Genomic DNA, 19,611 nt, shown 5'->3' with positions numbered 1-19,611 from the left:
TTCTTCTTCTTCTTCTTCTTTGTCAATATAAATAAATTAAATCCCACAAAGACACAGTCATTTCCCCGTTCTTTTAGAAATGGTGGGTCTTGAGAAGTTAAGTAAATAGAAATTAATGAACAAATAATTAATAAGTATCAATAAGTAAATCAATTCAAATCCGTGATGACACTTATTTAGAAAAGGTAATTATATCATATTTATTATTTGCTTAATTAACCCATATTGGCTGATAAAATTTAAAGCAACTTATTAAACGATAAACTATTTGGTAACTATTTCGCGCAGTTCTAGGGATAAAATTTCGGGTAGAAAATGAATCCTGGATTAGTCTAAATCTTAACAAAGAAATGTACCGATTTAGTGCAAAACACATATATGTATAAGAAAGTAATGTTAGATACAATATTTACCTGTGATAGTCGGAAACTAAATTTTTGCTATATTTTAAGATCAGTCAAGAAGAGTTTAAGAAAAAAAAACTTAGACTTAATACTTACCTGGCCAAAAGAGTTTAGTTGCTACCTTATGCAAACCCTTCTGTTTAATATGTATATATACAGTAAGCCGTAAGTAAGTGAGTGGTATCAACTATCTTTTTAAACTTAGTCAAATATAAAACTGCTAATTGAGATTAAAAAAGACAGGAAAAACCTGTCTATAAGATAAAGCTTACAATGCTATATATAGCGCACATAATGTCAAAGCAAAATAGTTATATTAATCATTGCTTGTTTTTATTATTAAATCTTGATTTGAATACATTCTTCCACCTGAATTATGTGAATAATAATATTCCTACGTAAAAAACAGATAAAAAACAGATAAAAAACTCTTATTCAGACTAATACTTCACTCTAAATCCTACCATTCAAAAACATCCATAAATCGATAACAAACATGATATTGTGATAATAAAACACAGTAACCAATAAAATAGAGTTTATTTCAAATGAATAAATCTATGCTGCGAGTTATAGTCTCTTTTTTTTTCCTGCACAATCCTTCACTCACTTAAGACTACAGAGAGAAAAAATAAAAATAAAGCAGATACATGTCACTGAAATGTTTGGTGGGCAGGAAGGATACACAGGCAAAATATGCTCCTTTTGAACAGTATCTGAAGAGCACCGAAATTGCGTCATGACATCAGGTTTACTTTGACACATTCAAGGAAAAGGTTATGTACATTCACTAAAAGATTATACATGCATTTATATGTATGTTTATATACATGTACGCGTATATATATATATATATATATATATATATATATATATATATATATATATATATATATATATATATATATTTATGTATATATATACATACAGTATATATATATATATATATATATATATATATATATATATATATATATATATATATATTTATATATATTTTTACATACATACATACATACATACATACATACCGCATATCAATACTACATCTACGTATAAACCAAGAAAAGCACCATTGACACGTCGAACCTAGACCTTAAGCAACACCCCCAATGTCACTAATTCTTCAAAGACACAGGCGAAGGTCAATGGGCAGTAAAATAAATTTCAAGCGAATGTCGGGTCACAGGGTCACAGGTTTACAGGGTCGTCTTCCTTCCTGTTTTAATGACTTATGAATATAAACTAAAATTTGTATAGAAAAGTTTATTCGCAGACAAAGCTTTTACAGTTTTGAACACGAATACGTATATGTTAATACTTCATACAAAGTTTTCATATATGTATATATATATATATATATATATATATATATATATATATATATATATATATATATACACATATATATACATACATATATATATGTATATATATACGTGTATATACATATACATACAGTATATATATACATCTATATTATTAGAATTATTAAATGCATTCTTAGCCATATTTTTTCAGCGTTTCCATTAGCTTTTATTAATCTCACAGAGTATTTATTAGGTGACTTTAATTCTTTTAAGAGAATATATTAAATAAATGTCTCAAAATTTATATCAATCTCATTTTATATTATCATTATCATCATACTTCATCAGCTTTAGTATCATGTAGTATACCCAATTTCATCATGATAATTACAATGTTTCCGTCTTGAAATGTGGTTGAAGTTTCAAATTATCACCATCAAGGTTATCGAAATTCTCCCATGTCTATAAAATTTTCGGCTGAATATCAACAAAGATTGAGTATTCTAGAGTAAAGGGAATTGGATTTAATGTTTTAAACCACATGCAAGTATCGGTACACATGTGTCCAAAGGCTCTTTCCTTATGAAAGAAGATATTTACTTAACCCTTTCCTGATGGAATTAGTTACACTAGTTATATTAATGTTTACTGATGATCTGTAAATGCAATAGTCCGATGAAATTTTATAAAGAGTTGCTAGATAGTTTATCTTCAGGAACAGATTGTACAGAAACTGTAAAACTATGCGATGCAGGAATAAACACAATGTCTCCCAATAAGAAAGATGATTTTGGAAGGTGTTTTAGCACTTATTATACTTTTCCCAAACCAGACTGTCTTTAAGAGTTGAGTCTTCTTCATTTTTAAGGTGTTCAGTTTATGTAATTGGTATTGTAATTACATCAATAATTACGAATAAAGATTCTGCTACTACTACTACTACTACTACTACTACTACTACTACTACTACTACTACTACTACTACTATATCTGTAATAACAATCATGAAAATTATAATTAATATTAGTAATAACTTGACTGAAATTTTGCTCTGCGTTCCTAGGGTACAGATGATTTTGTTGAGCTTTGAAACGTGAAGCTCAATGCATTTTTTAAATAAGTTGACATAGTCCTGATCGGTCAGGGTCTCATTATTGCACGTTGGCAACTTTATAGCGAAACAAGAGCTTGATATTGTTTATAATATGATAGCCTTGGAATCATATCAAATATGCAGCAGAAAAAAAAAAATAAGTAAATTCAATCTATTTTGAGTTGTAGGGGATAGATAAAACAAATGAACAAAAATTATTTCTTCTAATATACGCGTAATCATGGGATTATGTTACATTGCGCATCGTGTAAGGAATGATGAAGCAAGTCTAAAGAGCAGCTGCAGAAACTCAGTTTTCTCGGCTACTGTCAGTCATCTTTTGACAAGTAATAAGACATAAATAATAACTAACATTGCTCCACTCATATATTGCAGATAGTAACCCATGTCGTAAGGAATATTACTGCTTGTAAGATTGGAAAATTATGAAATAAGAAGAATGGCAGGCGCAGTGAAGATTGCAGAGATGATGAGGGTGTCAGGGCTGAGATGGTGTGGGCACGTGTTGAAGCTGGAAGGTGGGGAGGGAGTGTGAGGAGAGCTTGTGAGGAACCTGTTAGGGGGAGAAGATCGAGAGTGAGGTAGAAAATTAGATGGCAAGATAAGGTGAATATGATATGTAGAGAAAATGTATGGTAGGAAAGGATACCTTTGATAGAAGGCATTGCAGAGGGTGCATTAGGCAACCGACCCTTTAATGTAGGGATAACGGTGGGAAAGTAAAAGGACCTAGGAAACAAGGGTAAGACTTGGCTTATGAGCTGTGGCATGTTAGAATAAAAAATAGCTACTCTATGATTAACATATGGTGAATTGAGCGTTAGACCCAGTTAGAAATGATATTCAGAGTTCAGGAATTAACAAAACAGCTGTCAGGAACAACTTGTGTTTTTCAAACAAAAAATCTATTATTATTGCTGATTATCTTCATAACTTCTTTTATAATTCACCGTTCAGATTAATGCTAGCAACTGTTTATATTCCGTCATAGTATGCACGAAATCAACCAGTTTTTACCGCATGATGTAAAATCCTAAGTTGATAGGATAGATTGTAGCAAGAACTACCATTTATATACACTCAAGTAATTTCAATCTAATATAAAAAGAATGATTGCCATGGTACGACAATACTGCTTTAAGAAATATGTTTTCCCTAAGAGAAACATGTTAGAAATCTTATATCAAAATTAGTTCAACATTGCTGAACATTCTTGAAGGACAGGTATACTACTTACAATGATTAAAATGTTCATGTTGCTTTTACTGTTACCAATATCTGAAAAAACTACTACTACTACTACTACTACTACTACTAATAATAATAATAATGATAATAATCATAATAAAAATAACGATGCCAACAATGGATTGTATCACAAAAATAAATTCAAAACAATACTGGTGGTTGCAGAGCCTATAGTAAATTTTTTTAGCGAGGCAGATTTGCACCGACTCGCAGCGGTGCCTTTATAGCTCAGAAAAGTTTCCTGCTTACTGATTGGTTGGACAAGATAATTCTAACCAATCAGCGATCAGGAAACTTTTCCAAACTAAAAGGACACCGCTGCGAGTGGGGCCAAATGCGCCTCATTATAAGAAATTGACTATAGTTATAGGAACTCCCGGAAACCAAAGCTGCTAAGGTATTAATTTAAAGGTCACCGAATGAGAGACAAATAAGCGATATTCAATGCATCCGGGTCACTAATTTCTCTGAAAATTTTTGGGACCACTCAAGGTTGTAGGTGAATTCATTTTAATTTCGTAAATGCTAGCAGTTCTATTTTTCGGCCCTCTTTCTTACCATAGATACCCCATCAATGATTAATTTCCTACCACAATTTATATATGACACAATCTATTATCAAATATTGACACAAGAAAGCTTAAAAATTCAGCCACTGGTTATGAGGTTCTTAAGATAGTAATGGTAGTCATAGCTATTCAGTCTCTGCAGTAATATGTATTCGATCTACAGTTCACATGGATATGATCGTTCAGTAACTGCTGTTGAAAATTAGCTCCTGGAAGTTCTTTATTGAAGTGATTTTATGATGTTTATTTACATTTCTTTCCATTGCATTTTCAGTAATACGACGAACATCTTCACCTTTTAATTAAATGAGATTTACCCAGCTGATCTGGAGATATTTCCTATCCTATTAGTATGATTGAAAGGTTATTCTCCTTTATCCTTTTTGGTATCGTTTCTCATTTCTTATTTCCTATAATCCACGTCCCAACATTTATAAACACAAGAAAATTTTCAGAGGAAATCTTTCTACTGATGAACCAGCGTAAGCCAATGTCTGCGCATCAGTTTTATAAGTTCGATATTCTCAAAGTTAAGTATTGAAATTATCCATCATTAATGTTCAATCTTCTATAAACTTTTCCATCTTTAAGATTCAATCTTCCGTAAACAATTCCATCGTTAATATTCAATCTTCCGTAAACAATTCCATCATTAATATTCAATCTTCCGTCAACAATTCCATCATTAATATTCAATCTTCCGTAAACTATTCCATCATAAATATTTCATCTTCCGTAAACTTTTCCGTCATTAATATTCAATCTTCCGTAAACAATTCCATCATTAATATTCAATCTTCCGTAAACGTTTCCATCATTAATATTCAATCTTACGTAAACTTTTCCATCATTGATATTGAATCTACCGTAAACTTTACCATCATTAATGTTGAATCCTCCGTAAACTTATCCATGATTAATATGCAATTTTCCGTAAACTTTTCCATCATTAATATTCAATCTTCCGTAAACTATTCCATCGTAATATTCAATCTTCCGTAAACTATTCCATCGTTAATATTCAATCTTCCGTTATCTCCTCGATGGTTTCTAGTGGGATATCATTCGACCCCAAATCATCACTGACAGACGGTTTCACCATGAGCGTCGTTCTCTCCTCATCAACTTCGTCATCCTCATAACGTTCTTCCGTTCTTGCCTCCTGTTCAGTCCCAGCTGGACTCCTGGGGCCTTCCAGCATGCATGTCATGGCCTCGTCGTCGTTAGCTAATCTGGTCTCCACTACGACACAACTCCATGGAAGAGAGTCGGTCTCGCTGACTGCCAGGGCTTCGCTCTTACCCGCGTCCTGGTGACGCGGTGTGCCGGGCGAATAGGGAGAGTGAGGTCGCGACTTTCGAAGTGGGGAAAGTCGTCGTAGCTCCTGGGCACCTTTACTTTGGATCCCCTGCAAAAAGAAAATTAAAATGTTAAAAATCAATTCGAAAATGTTAAAAAGAACAGTTCGAAAATGTTGAAAAAAACAATTCGAAAATGTTAAATAGAACAGTTCGAAAATGTTAAAAAACAGTTCCTAAATGTTAAAAGACAATTCGAAAATGTTAACTAAAACAATTCGATAATATTAAAAAACAATTCGAAAATGTTAACAAAAACAATTCGATAATATTAAAAAATAATTCGAAAATGTTTAGAAAAACAATTCGAAAAGGTTAAAAAATAAATGAATTTTCAATTTAATTTTTCCATAACCGTTAAATTTTTGTATTTATTTTTTCGTTTTAAAGTAAATGGAAATATATGGAATATACGTCTAAATTACCACACATAAATTTTTGATTGATAACCTTAAATGACGATCGGCGTCAAAGACCTTAGATGTCAGGATGCCAGAAAACCTCAAATCAATCAATCAATCAAACCTTATAGGATGAAATTATTATTTTAATCTCATCATAAGCTAAATACATGAAATTCAACATCTTTAAACAACGTATACGTAATTGAGATTAGATATTTGAAAGCAATGAGTTCCATTACGGTTGAATTGTTATTCCTTATAACATCTCAAAATAGTTTCGCCTTTAAATGAATTATCCAGAGACAGTAATCAGACGTGTTTGTAAGGATTATTAAAACACACCTAAAAAGCCTTCCATAAAAGTCTTAATCCTCAATCGATATTTATAGAATTTATGAAAATACTTCATAAGAGAATATTAGCATAATATATAGAAGTCCTGATATTTCATTCAATCAAAATGATTTTAATATTATCACACGAAATGTAAACTCAAAGTGAAAATATAAAAAAGGATATATTTACCATTGCAGTCTAATGTATATACTTAACTTTTTCACTCAACAGTGTTATGATATAATTTATATATATTTACCTAGGAACTCCTTTTATTTAATTCAATCAAAATAATTCTAATATCATCCCACGAAATGTAAACTCAAAGTAGAAATGTAAAAAAAGATCTATTTATCATTGCAGTCTAATTTACTTAACTTTTCACTCAATAGTATTATTACGTAAATGTAATATATTTACCCATGAAATCGTAATATTTAATTCAATCAAAATAATTCTAATATTATCACACGAAATATAAGTTCAAAGCTGAAAATATGAAACCGATCCATTCCTCGTTATCAGTCTAATTTCCTTTGCTTTCCACCCAAAATTGTCATGATATATCGTCCTGTAGGCATGAATAACAAAAGATTGAATAAATTCAGTCGTGTGAACTTTATTCACTCTAGGAAACCACTGAAATAAGTAAACAAAATTCATGGGGATGAAACATATAATACTCTTTGGAAACTCTTCCAATGCTCGTTCGTTTGAATACTGATGCATTCAATATGGAATGGATAATTTAGCATTGTGAGATTTCGGGAAATGTAATCCGTATTGAAAATGAATTGGAACATTGACTTCCAGTTGTTTTGTTTGTAAAACAATGATGGGTTTCATTCCCCAGATTTGATAGAAAGAAGCGATTATATCTATTTTCTGTATCTTATATCTAAACACACACACACACACACCCACACACACACACACACACCCACACACACACACACACACACACATATATATATATATATGTATGTATATATATATGTATGTATATATATGTGTACTGTATATATAAATATACATGCATATATATATATATATATATATATATATATATGTATATATATATATATATATATATATATATATATATATACACTGTATATATATGTATATATACACAGTATATATATGTATATATACACATTATATATATGTATATATACAGTATATATGTGTATATATACAGTATATATATATGTATATATATATACAGTATATATAAATATATATATATATATATATATATATATATATATATATATATGTATGTATATATATATGCATATATATATGTATATATATATATACAGAAGAATTGTCATTGACTTTCTATCTTTCTTCGTGGCCAAGTGGTATGTCACTGTTCATATATGGTTCCTGGACCAGGGTTCGATTCCCGGCCGGTCAGAGCCTATTTTCTTTATGTGATTTCGCCTGGGGCTCTGATCCTGAGGTCGTCAAGAGAATCTAGACATTAATGTATCAAGAATATATGGCTTATTTGAATGAATATATATATATATATATATATATATATATATATATATATATATATATATATATATACTGTACATAAATGAACTATTGTTCGTAAGGCTTCCAGAGATAATGAAATAGAATATATTCACTTCCTGGATTTCATCGGGACTGTATTATCCATAGTATTAATTTACAGATGATTGCCAAGAAAAACCAAAAGAATAAGACACACACCTAGGTAATTTTTTTTTTTATATTGAGTGGAACAAAATATACCGCATATTCCTTTCAATGTCTTTGAATGAAACATTTCGCAGACTGACAGCAAACACTAAATTTGAAAGGTCGCTCCATTCTTCTTTACATGTTATCAAAGAGTTTTCTAAATTCATTAAGGATCTACTCAGCCTTGAAATGGCTCTTGACATTTAGAATTGACCACCGACACTTACATCTTTGAATTATAAGGAGATAAGAGATTTGGTAGAAGAGGATGCCTTTGATAAAAAGGCATTGGAGAGGGCTCATTAGGCCCCTTAATGTTAGAGATAGCAGTGGGAAAGAAGGCTAACAGCTTTAAATTTGCATTGGGGACGGTGCACCAGGCAACCGACCCCTTAATTGTAGGGATAGCAGTGGGAATGAAGAGGAAGGACTACAGCTTTGAATTTCTGATGTTCAAAGAAATATTTATATCAAGAATAAAATCACCTCCTTTGTAAAATTCTTATGGTCTTATCTGTTTTTTCATAGCCGGATGAGTATGTCTTTGAGCATTTAACATCCTTTAACCTATGTCAAAAGCTGAAAGAAAATAATAAGATTACTTGCTGATACTAAGGGGCTGGAAGCTAATGCACATCGAATTGAGTTACTTCATGAAAAAACGAGATAAATTTCTTGAACCCTTTGTTACTTAAATTCCCTTAGAAGTAGAACAGTAAGTAGATTATTATCAAAGATATTGGCTCCAATCATGTTACGTTCCATCAACCTAGCTTAAGTACCAAACCTTATAATCGAAGTTTTACTGTTGAAAACAAGTTTTCTCTACGCATGCGTGTTGTATCGCACGCCTTTATTCACTCTTTTCAAACAATTAATGGCGGAAATAAAAAAGTTATGTTAATGAAACTCACGTTGATGGACAAGGCACAGGCTGTGGAGAGAGTGAAGCGATGGTGATCGTGAATGGACTGGTACTGATACCATTTCTTCTTCAGTGCCATAATAACCTGGGTGAATGAGAAAAGAAAGGAAAAAGATTATAATTGGAGATTTAATAGTCTTAAATTGAGGAAATATATATCTTGTCTAGGCCAAGCAGAAGCAATAGATGTAAATTGTTTTAAGTTGTAAATATATTATATATCGTACGTTATTCTGATCGTTTTAGTGATATAAGGAGCACATTATAATTTCAAATGAATATAAACGTGTGTGTTAACATTACATATATCGTTAAAAAAGAATATTTTTGACACCTTTTTGTAACTATTATAAGGCAATTTATAGGGATTTCAACCTATATATTATTGTAAATCTAATCAAAACTTATTTTTTTTCTTTATTAGCAAATATACAGCCACAATTCTTACAATTTATTATATTATATGTATATCATATTACATTTACATTAATAATTTCTAATTGAAATATACTTTATTCACTATTGCAACTTAAATTATAACTCAAGTGCAATATGGCAATAAGAACAAAGCATGGTAAAGAAATTCGAGAAGACACTGTATTTCTATAAGATGCAGTTAGGAAAACTAGAGATTCTTTAAGTTATATTGATATTAACCCTTTTACCCCCAAGGTATGTTGAACTTTCAAGCACATTTTGCTATATATTTTCTTTAAATTGCTCTAACAGCCTTAATTTTTGTCATAGAGGGATCAGGTTGGTCTCATTCTTTTGGAAAATGCCTGAAGTTTCTCATAACGTTATCAAAAATATATATAACAAAAAATGTAAATAACAGTGTTTTGCCAGACGCACTGGTATGTCCATTGGGAGTGAAAGGTATGACTTGAGAAAATCTTTGAAAAAAAAACAAGTAGTTCGAACATTTATGCAGCTTTACTTTTAAACTGCATCGAATAATGCTAACTGAACAACACTTTCATTGTAATGCCTACCTTTGACCATGATAATCATGAAGCTCTTATCTTCAAACTTGAACAGAAGTATCATTATTGAATTTTTAGGTAATAGATTACAAAGAGTAGTTGTTGAAGGGCACCATAGTGACTATAGGTATTTGATATTTGGGGTTCCTCAGGGTATTGTTCTCGGCTATAACTTTTCATGTTATTTACGCATTATGTTGTTTGGCCTTGAAAACAAACGTTGCATAAGCAGACGATGCTATCTGTCTCAATTCACCCTCCTGAATATAGAACTGTACAGTAGTTACTGAGTCCCTTCATAGAGACCAAGCCTGGAGCATATTCTTCGTGCTGAAGTTGAACCCTAACTACTCAAAGTATGAATATAGGTAGGTCAAGAACAGCGGCTCCTCAGTATTCATATATTTGCATTGACAATGTCTCTTTTACTATGTAAAACTCATTTAAAGTTCTAGGTGCGATTTTTTATAGTAAGTTTACTTGTGAAAATCCCATTAAGTTTGTTTCTTCATCATCCTGAGAAAGTCTTTCGAGATTTATTTGGTATCAATTTCTTTAGAGGAAAATGTTTTCATTCTTTCCTCCTACCATGCTTTGAGTATTGTTCGCCTGTCTGGTCTTCAGCTGCCTACTCTCATCTTATTGCGTTGAACAAACTCTTATGGTCTGATTGGTAACGTCTCTGTCTGGTGTTTGCCAGACGGGGGTTCGAGTTCCGCTCAGACTCGTTAGTGCCTTTAGTGTCTGCAACCTTACCAGCTGGATATTATTCACTTCTAACGTCTTCAGATAGTTCTGTTTGAATGTTGCATAAAACTTTTAATAACTTACCATGCTTTGCATTCAGACCTTCCCATACTGTACCACCTTGTACAGTTCTAGATAAGCAGTTAATTATAACAGTCATTGTTTCTCTATCAAAAGATTCAATACAGCACAGTATTCGAGAACTTTTATTCTAACTGCGACTAGATTGTTGATACATATGGCCATTGTATCTTTGGGACTTACGAAGTTCAAGCTTGTTACAAATGTTATTCTGTTGAATAGGTTGGCAAAAACCTAGTTTCATTGTGTTTATATAACTGATCTATTTCAACGCTGTTGCTGATCCTAATATATATATATATATATATATATATATATATATATATATATATATATATATATATATATATATATATATATATATATATATATATTTACATTATTGGATTATTTTGTTATTTCTCTATTTCGTTTCAACAATGGGCTGCTATTCCTGTTGAAGCCCTTTAGCTTGTAGCATCCTATTTTTTCCACAAGGATTGCTGTCTGGCTATTAACAATAATAATAGTAACTATAAATAGGTTGATTTCAATATATCCTCATAGAGGTCATTGAGATTTATTAAGAACATTAATGAAAAGCAAATGAATGACATAAAAGAAAACAGAACAGTATTATAATATTAAAAGATGTAAACAAAATGTTTCTAAGCATGTTAATAAGGTACAATGATTAAAGTAAAACAAACCAATTTAAAGAAAACTTACCTCACTATTACAGAAGCAAAACAACAGAGCAACACAAAAGCCCTATGAATAAAGAGAAAGGAAAAATTGTTAGAAATTTATTTAACTGAAGTTCTACAATAAATCATTTTTTGAAGATGAGAGGTAGTGTAAGAAAATGATTGTGGAATAGACCTTAGCTTTATATCATAAAAATAGGTTTATTAAAGTGAAAAGCGTCTATTAACATACACCTACACAGCTACATTGATTTACCTTCCCTGTACTTTATCATTCTTGCCTTTGTTACTTGATATTCAGTTACTCTCTGATTATATACAATATTATATGCATATCACCCCTCTAGAATTGTGCGCTTATACGGCGCTTGCCTTGGAAATTAGTTTATTTACATATTCATGGATAGCACGTCATCTTTACAACACGGTATCTTTACAACAAATCTTTGCAACACGTCATCTTCACCACACGCCATCTTTACAACACGTCATCTTCACACGACATCTTCACAACACGTCATCTTCACTACACGCCATCTTTACAACACGTCATCTTTACAACACGTCATCTCCACAACGGGTCATCTTTACAACACATCTTTACAACACGTCATCTTTACGACACGTCATCTTTACAACACGTTATCTTCACACGACATCTTCACAACACGTCATCTTTACAACACGTCATCTTCACTACACGCCATCTTTACAACACGTCATCTTTACAACGGGTCATCTTTACAACACATCTTTACAACACGTCATCTTTACAACACGTCATCTCCACAACGGGTCATCTTTACAACACATCTTTACAACACGTCATCTTTACAACACGTCATCTTTACGACACGTTATCTTCACAACGCGCCATCTTTACAACATGTCATCTTCACAACACACATCTTTACAACACTTCATCTTCACAACATGCCATCTTTACAACACGTCATCTTTAAAACACGTCATCTTTACTACATGTCATCTTTATAACACGTCATCTATACAACACGTCATTTACCCAACACGTCATCTTCACAACATGTCATCTTTACAACACGTCATCTTTACAACACGACATCTTCACAACACATCATCTTCACTACACGCCATCTTTACAACACGTCACTTTTACAACAAGTCATCTTTACAACACGTTATCTTTACAACACGTCATCTTTACAACACTTCATCTTCATAACACGTCATCTTTACAACACGTCATCTTTACAACACGTCATCTTCACTACATGTCATCTTTACAATACGTCATCTTTACAACACGTCACTTTTACAACAAGTCATCTTTACAACACGTTATCTTTACAATACGTCATCTTTACAACACTTCATCTTCATAACACGTCATCTTTACAACACGTCATCTTTACAACACGTCATCTTCACTACATGTCATCTTTACAATACGTCATCTTTAACCTTACCTGAAAAGATGAAGCCAAAGCTGCAATTACTTGGTAAACAAGCTCACCACTTGATCCTTTGTCAGGCCTGAAAGGGAAAACAAATTAAACTTTTACTGTGATTTTTTTTTCATAAAAATTACCCTAATGATTCGTAATTCCCATCAGCAATTTTATGAAACTCTTTTACAGTATTTGACATTTTCCCTATTACAGTATTTGGTATTTCATCCCCATTACAGTATTTCACATTTTTCCCCATTACAGTATTTGACATTTTTTCCAATTATAGTATTTGACATGTTTTCCCCCTTACAGTATTTAATACTTTTACCCCATTAAAGTATTTGCCATTTTTTCCCCATTATAGTAATTGACATTTTTTCCCCATTACAGTATTTGATATTTCATCCCCATTACAGTATTTGACATTTTTTCCCCATTATAGTGTTTGACATTTTTCCCCCATTACAGTATTTGATATTTCATCCCATTGCAGTATTTCACATTTTTCCCCATTACAGTATTTGACATTTTTTCCCCATTATAGTATTTGACATGTTTCCCCCTTACAGTATTTGACACTTTTACCCCATTACAGTATTTGCCATTTTTTCCCATTACAGTATTTGACATTTTTCCACATTACAGTATTTAAAATTTTTCCTAATTACTGTATTTGACGTTTTCCCCCCATTACAGTATTTGATATTTTTCCCCAATTATAGTATTTGACATTTTCCCCCATTAGAGTATTTTACATTTTTCCCCCTTACAGTATTTGACATTTTTTCCCCATTATAGTATTTGACATTTTCCCCAGTGCAGTATTTTACATTTTACCCCATTACAGCATTTGACATTTTTCCCCCATTACAGTATTTGAAATTTTTTCCTCATTACAGTATTTGACATGTTTTCTCCATTACAGTATTTGACATTTTTCTCCATTACAGTATTTGATATTTTTTCCCCATTACAGTATTTGACATTTTCCCCCATGACTGATCAACATAGCATTCCTATCCTCATAACCAGAATTTAAAACTTAACTTCTGGATATCTCTTTACTTTTGTTATGGTAACAAGTAAAACTAATCATGGAAAATTAACATAATTCACAACTTATATATACAAATAAACTACAAAATCGATTTTGTATCTTCACCAACATTATGAAAGATATTTTTTTAATGTGAGCAATAATACTTCTCCTTTTAGCTTCGAGATTGTGGATGTTGTTTTTCTGACATTTCTGTGAAAACACCTGATAATGTAAACAAATGTTTTATGCATGAATATTTCAACATGATCGGTGTTTAAATTGTTTGTTGTGCGAAGTAAATCAGATATTTGCAGTATATATATATATATATATATATATATATATATATATATATATATATATATATATATATATATATATATATATATATATATATATATATATATATATACATACACAAACATTATTCTCAATTCATAAGTTTAAGGAGTGTAAAAAATTATATTGTAACGATATTCTTGTGTATACTCACGAGCCACCCTCAACTAGGAAACCACTTAATAATAAGTAGATAGGTATGGACATGTACATGTATCTGCTTTCACACATTCACACAGACACACAGACGCACACACACACATATATATGTATATATATGTGTATGTATGTATATATGTAGCCTACAGATATGTATAAATTGCGTTTATTGTGTCTATTTATATTTTCTAACTGTTTTCGACAGTAACAAATACAAAACAGGACGATAACAAAGTTTCCATCGTTCTGCATTGTAATATAACATCCAAATTACTTACAAGCAGAATGATTACACCTCATCATGCCGATGCAAAAGCTTAATCATATCTCATCAATTAAAATGGATATCTGTGAATTCCAATCGCTTCATCAACATAGTATTGATCAAGGTTCGTAATTGAAGGTTATCTCTAACAGCTTGCGCTAATGCAAGAGTTCCCTTCTGTCTCTCCGTTTAATGAGACCAGCACTTGAGTTGATTGATGCCATTACATCTATTTGGCGTCCTTTTAGTTTGATGCTCTTGGGAAATCCTTTCAATGTTTATTTTTGATTTGCTTTATTGGTGTAAGTGGACATTCAAGGGGGTAGTTATTCAGTCTGTATCATTACCAACAAAAAGATGAGGATACAATATCCCACATAAAAGGAGACTCGCGATATACAATAATTTTTATATATACATATACATACTGTGCATATACTGTATATAATATATATGTATTGATAAATTAATATATGTATGCATGTATATATATATATATATATATATATATATATATATATATATATATATATATATATATGTGTGTGTGTGTGTGTGTGTGTGTTTGCATATTTAGTGTGCATCTATACACACGAATACATTAATATATATATATATATATATATATATATATATATATATATATATATATATATATATATATGTATATATATCTATATATACATATATATATATATATATATATATATATATATATATATATATATATATATATAGATAGATAGATAGATAGATAGATAGATAGATAGATAGATAGATAGATAGATAGATAGATAATCTTCTTGTTTTTATAAGCCGATGAACAAAGTATTTCATTATTAGTATCATATACGCGTTGTGCAATGAGCTTATATACTTCCTCCCACAGTATATCTATCTTTCACAAAATTAAACTCAATTTATAGAAAAAGTTAACAAAAACCCATCACAATTACAAAACCTATTGATAAAAACGTGTATATAAACGTGCAAAATACACAACAAGAAATGAAAGAATAATTGAATGACATATTTGAGAAAAAATTCACTTCTGCGAGTTAAAATTCATCTACAAAGTATTGGAAAAAATACGGGAAAGTCTGCAGGAATTAATGCAATTATTGATGTTCTTTGGTAAGGTATTAACGTCAAATCTGAGTTGGGTAGAGATTGGATTGGGTTATTAATAAATAACATCAAAGGAAAACATAAAATCATTGATTTTCTATAAAAGGATAAAAAGTTAATGAATAAGAATGATTGATTGATTTGAAGTTTTCTGGTATCCTAACATCTAAAGTTATTGACGCCGATATCATTTATTATAAAGATTAATAAAAGAATATTCAATTAAAACCATTACAAGCAAAATTGTCATCGTAAAAGTTAAAGGGCTTTCAGAAAACCTGCTTCTGAAATAAATCTAAAAATACTGTTAGCAAAATACGACACATCATGTCCAAGAATCTTGGCAAGGATGAATCTGCCATCCTCACTTCGAGCCTCGAACAGATATCTGTTTCTTTCGGTACGATAGTTGGGGCATTCCCTCAGCATTATATTAATCTCACAAAGAGCGAAATCTATGAAACATTGTTTGTGAGATAATATGAATGGCAGCTTGCATGGTAAGGCATGACTAGTTGGGGTTTAGACAATGGAAATGTCTTGAAAAGTCGCTCCTTGAGGTACAATTGCAAGGGAATGTGGATACTGGTTGAAACAGTATAGGAGGGAATGTTAGTTGCAATTGTAAAGTACAGTTGGACACAGGGAATCCTGATACACCTGGCTCCGAAGAAGTGCACCTTATCACACCCTTACTGCGCGGAGAGTAACAAGCTAAGCTACAACCCTAGTTGGAAAAGCAAGATGTTATAAGTCAAAGGGCTCCAACAGGGAAAATAGCCCATTGAGGAAGGGAAACAAATAAACGACAGTGAAGAATTAGCAATCAAAATAAAATACTTTAAGAACAGTAACAACATTAAATTAGATCTTCACAAATCAACTACAAAACCTTCAAAACAAGAAGAAGAGAAATAAGATAGAACAGCATGCCCTTGTGTACCCCTAAGCAAGAGAACTCTAATCCAAGATAGTGGAAGGCCATGGTTTAGAGGTTATAGCACTACCCAAGACCAAAGAACAAAGGTTTGATTTTGGAGTGTCTTTCTCCTAGAAGAGCTGCTTACCATAGCTAAAGAGTATCTTCTACCCTTACCAAGAGGAAAGTAGCCACTGAACAATTTCACTGCAGCAGTTAACCCCTTGGGTGAAGAAGAGTTGTTTGGTAATCTTAGTGTTGTCAGGTGTAAGAGGACAGAGGAGAAAGTGGTAAGAATATGCCAGGCTATTTAGTATGTGTGTAGGCAAAGACAAAATGAGCCGTAACCAGGCGAGATTCAACGTAGTACTATCTGGCTAGTCAAATGTCTCAATAACTCTCAAGCAGTAATGTCTCAACGGATGTCTGGTGCCCTGGCCAACCTATTAACTCTAGTATAGGTAGATATGTGCGAGGTGGTGGACGGGGCTATACACAGGATCTAACAGTGAGGGGATGACAGTGTGCATTTCCTCAGAGCGAGGTGTGTCATGAATCCGTGTGTCCAAATGTACGTATGATGATTATTTACATGCAAGATCAATAGATCCAATTATGTATATAAAAGAATGTTGGTGTTAGAGGAGATATTTATTTAGATCATTATGATGGCGCTCTAAAGACACTACATTATGAGTGGCATAAACTGGAGCTTTATTGCAATTAAGTTAACGATATTTGTTGCGAAATAAAATGAAAAGCAGTCATCGTTACGGGGTTGAAACCTACATCTAAAGGTATTTAATGAAACGGGGAGATGTTGACCTTGACATGTACAAAGAATATCAATATCGCAAAATATTTATAGTTACTTAAGCTCAAAAAGAAAAAGAAAGAAAAAAAAACTGAGCATGGTGGCTAGTATCATGAATTTGAAGTAATATGTATATGTATTGTTAAAGAGGATTTTTTCTTTAAATCGTGTAATTGGCATTCCTGAATTAATGGAGCAAAGAAGAACTATAAAAAAATGATGCTGGTTATCGAGTGGATTTTTTTTTTATTTTTTATTTTTTTTTTTTTGAAACGCTTGCTAATTGGATCGTGTTTGCTTCATCCGCCCTAGTATACAAACGTCCTCCTAATTTGACATGAAAAGAAATTATTGGTGGAGGGCACAGACTTTTGATGCTATTTCGTTTATTGATAAATCATATTTGAATCTGGCACGCAGATTCAGCAAAATATCTATATATATATAAATAAAAAAAATTGAAAGAATAAAAGAGAAAGTAAAATTGAAAACCTCATCTTTTTTTGGTTTTTTTCCAAATGGAGTTCATTGAAGAGAAAATATAAAACTTGGTGGTGAAATTCAAAATTTGATTTTCAGCATTGAAATAAAAATGCAATTCAATACATAGAGCTGTTTCCGATACTGCCACTAGAAGCAAGTAACAATAATAATGATATTATGAAAAAGTTTAGTTATGAATGTGAGCATTATTTGTCTATATTGAATTCAGCTTTTATTTTCTGTTTTGCTTCGACTTTTTTGTTTTATATACGAGATTTGTTAGGATATAAAATTTGCTTGAGGGTACAGTCGGGCACGCTGTTCTTTTTTATTCATCTTCCTCTTGTTTTTTTTTTCTTAAAATATTTTTTTTTTATTGTATTACTTCCCTTGTATTGTATTCATTTCCTTGTTTCCTTTAAGTACTGAGCTATTTCTCCCTGTTGGAGCCTTTAGGCTTATAGCATCTTGCTTTTCCAACTAGGGTTGTAGCTTAGCTTCTAATAATAATAATAATAATGATAATAATACCTCAATGTTTAACGCAGTTTGTATTGTGTTAATAAACGTTCAAGTGGTTTTTTTTTGTTCTATCTTATTTATCTTCCTCTTGTTTTTTAATTTTTTTATAGTTTATATGTGAAAGATCTAATTTGGTGCTGTTATTGTTCTTAAAGTATTTTATTTTGATTGTATTAATTCTCTTGTATTGTATTCATTTCCTTGTTTCCTTTAAGTACTGATCTATTTTTCTCTGTTGGAGCCTTTAGGCTTATAGCATCTTGCTTTTCCAACTAGGGTTGTAGCTTAGCTTCTAATAATGATAATAATAATGATAATAATACTTCAATGTTTAATGCACTTTGTATTGTGTTAATAAACGTTCAAGTGCTTTTTTTTCTATTCTATTTATCTTCTTGTTTTTTAAATTTCTTATAGTTTATATGTGAAAGATCTAATTTGGTGCTGTTATTGTTCTTAAAGTATTTTATTTTGATTGTATTACTTCTCTTGTATTGTATTCATTTCCTTGCTTCCTTTCCGTACTGGGCTATTTTTCCCTGTTGGAGCCTTTGGGCCTATAGTATCTTGTTTTTCCAACTAGGGTTGTTGCTTAGCCTCTAATATTAATAATTATAATGATA

General features: G+C 31.4%; 1 protein-coding gene across 1 annotated transcript in view; it reads right to left on the bottom strand.

Moving 5' to 3' along the window:
* Nucleotides 1–1,878: 1,878 nt before the first annotated feature.
* The window catches only part of LOC137634943 (calcitonin gene-related peptide type 1 receptor-like), a 223,676-nt gene continuing 205,943 nt past the window's right edge, over nt 1,879–19,611 (bottom strand). The window contains 4 exon segments of the mRNA XM_068367506.1: nt 1,879–6,053; nt 9,377–9,472; nt 11,910–11,951; nt 13,336–13,402. Of these exon segments, the coding sequence (XP_068223607.1) occupies nt 5,667–6,053; nt 9,377–9,472; nt 11,910–11,951; nt 13,336–13,402 (592 nt within the window). The 3' untranslated portion in view covers nt 1,879–5,666.

The sequence above is a fragment of the Palaemon carinicauda genome, chromosome 45 (genome assembly GCF_036898095.1).
Source record: "Palaemon carinicauda isolate YSFRI2023 chromosome 45, ASM3689809v2, whole genome shotgun sequence".
Taxonomy (NCBI): domain Eukaryota; kingdom Metazoa; phylum Arthropoda; class Malacostraca; order Decapoda; family Palaemonidae; genus Palaemon; species Palaemon carinicauda.
The sequence above is the reverse complement of the archived record's forward strand: the minus strand, read 5'-3'. Positions and strand labels throughout refer to the sequence as shown.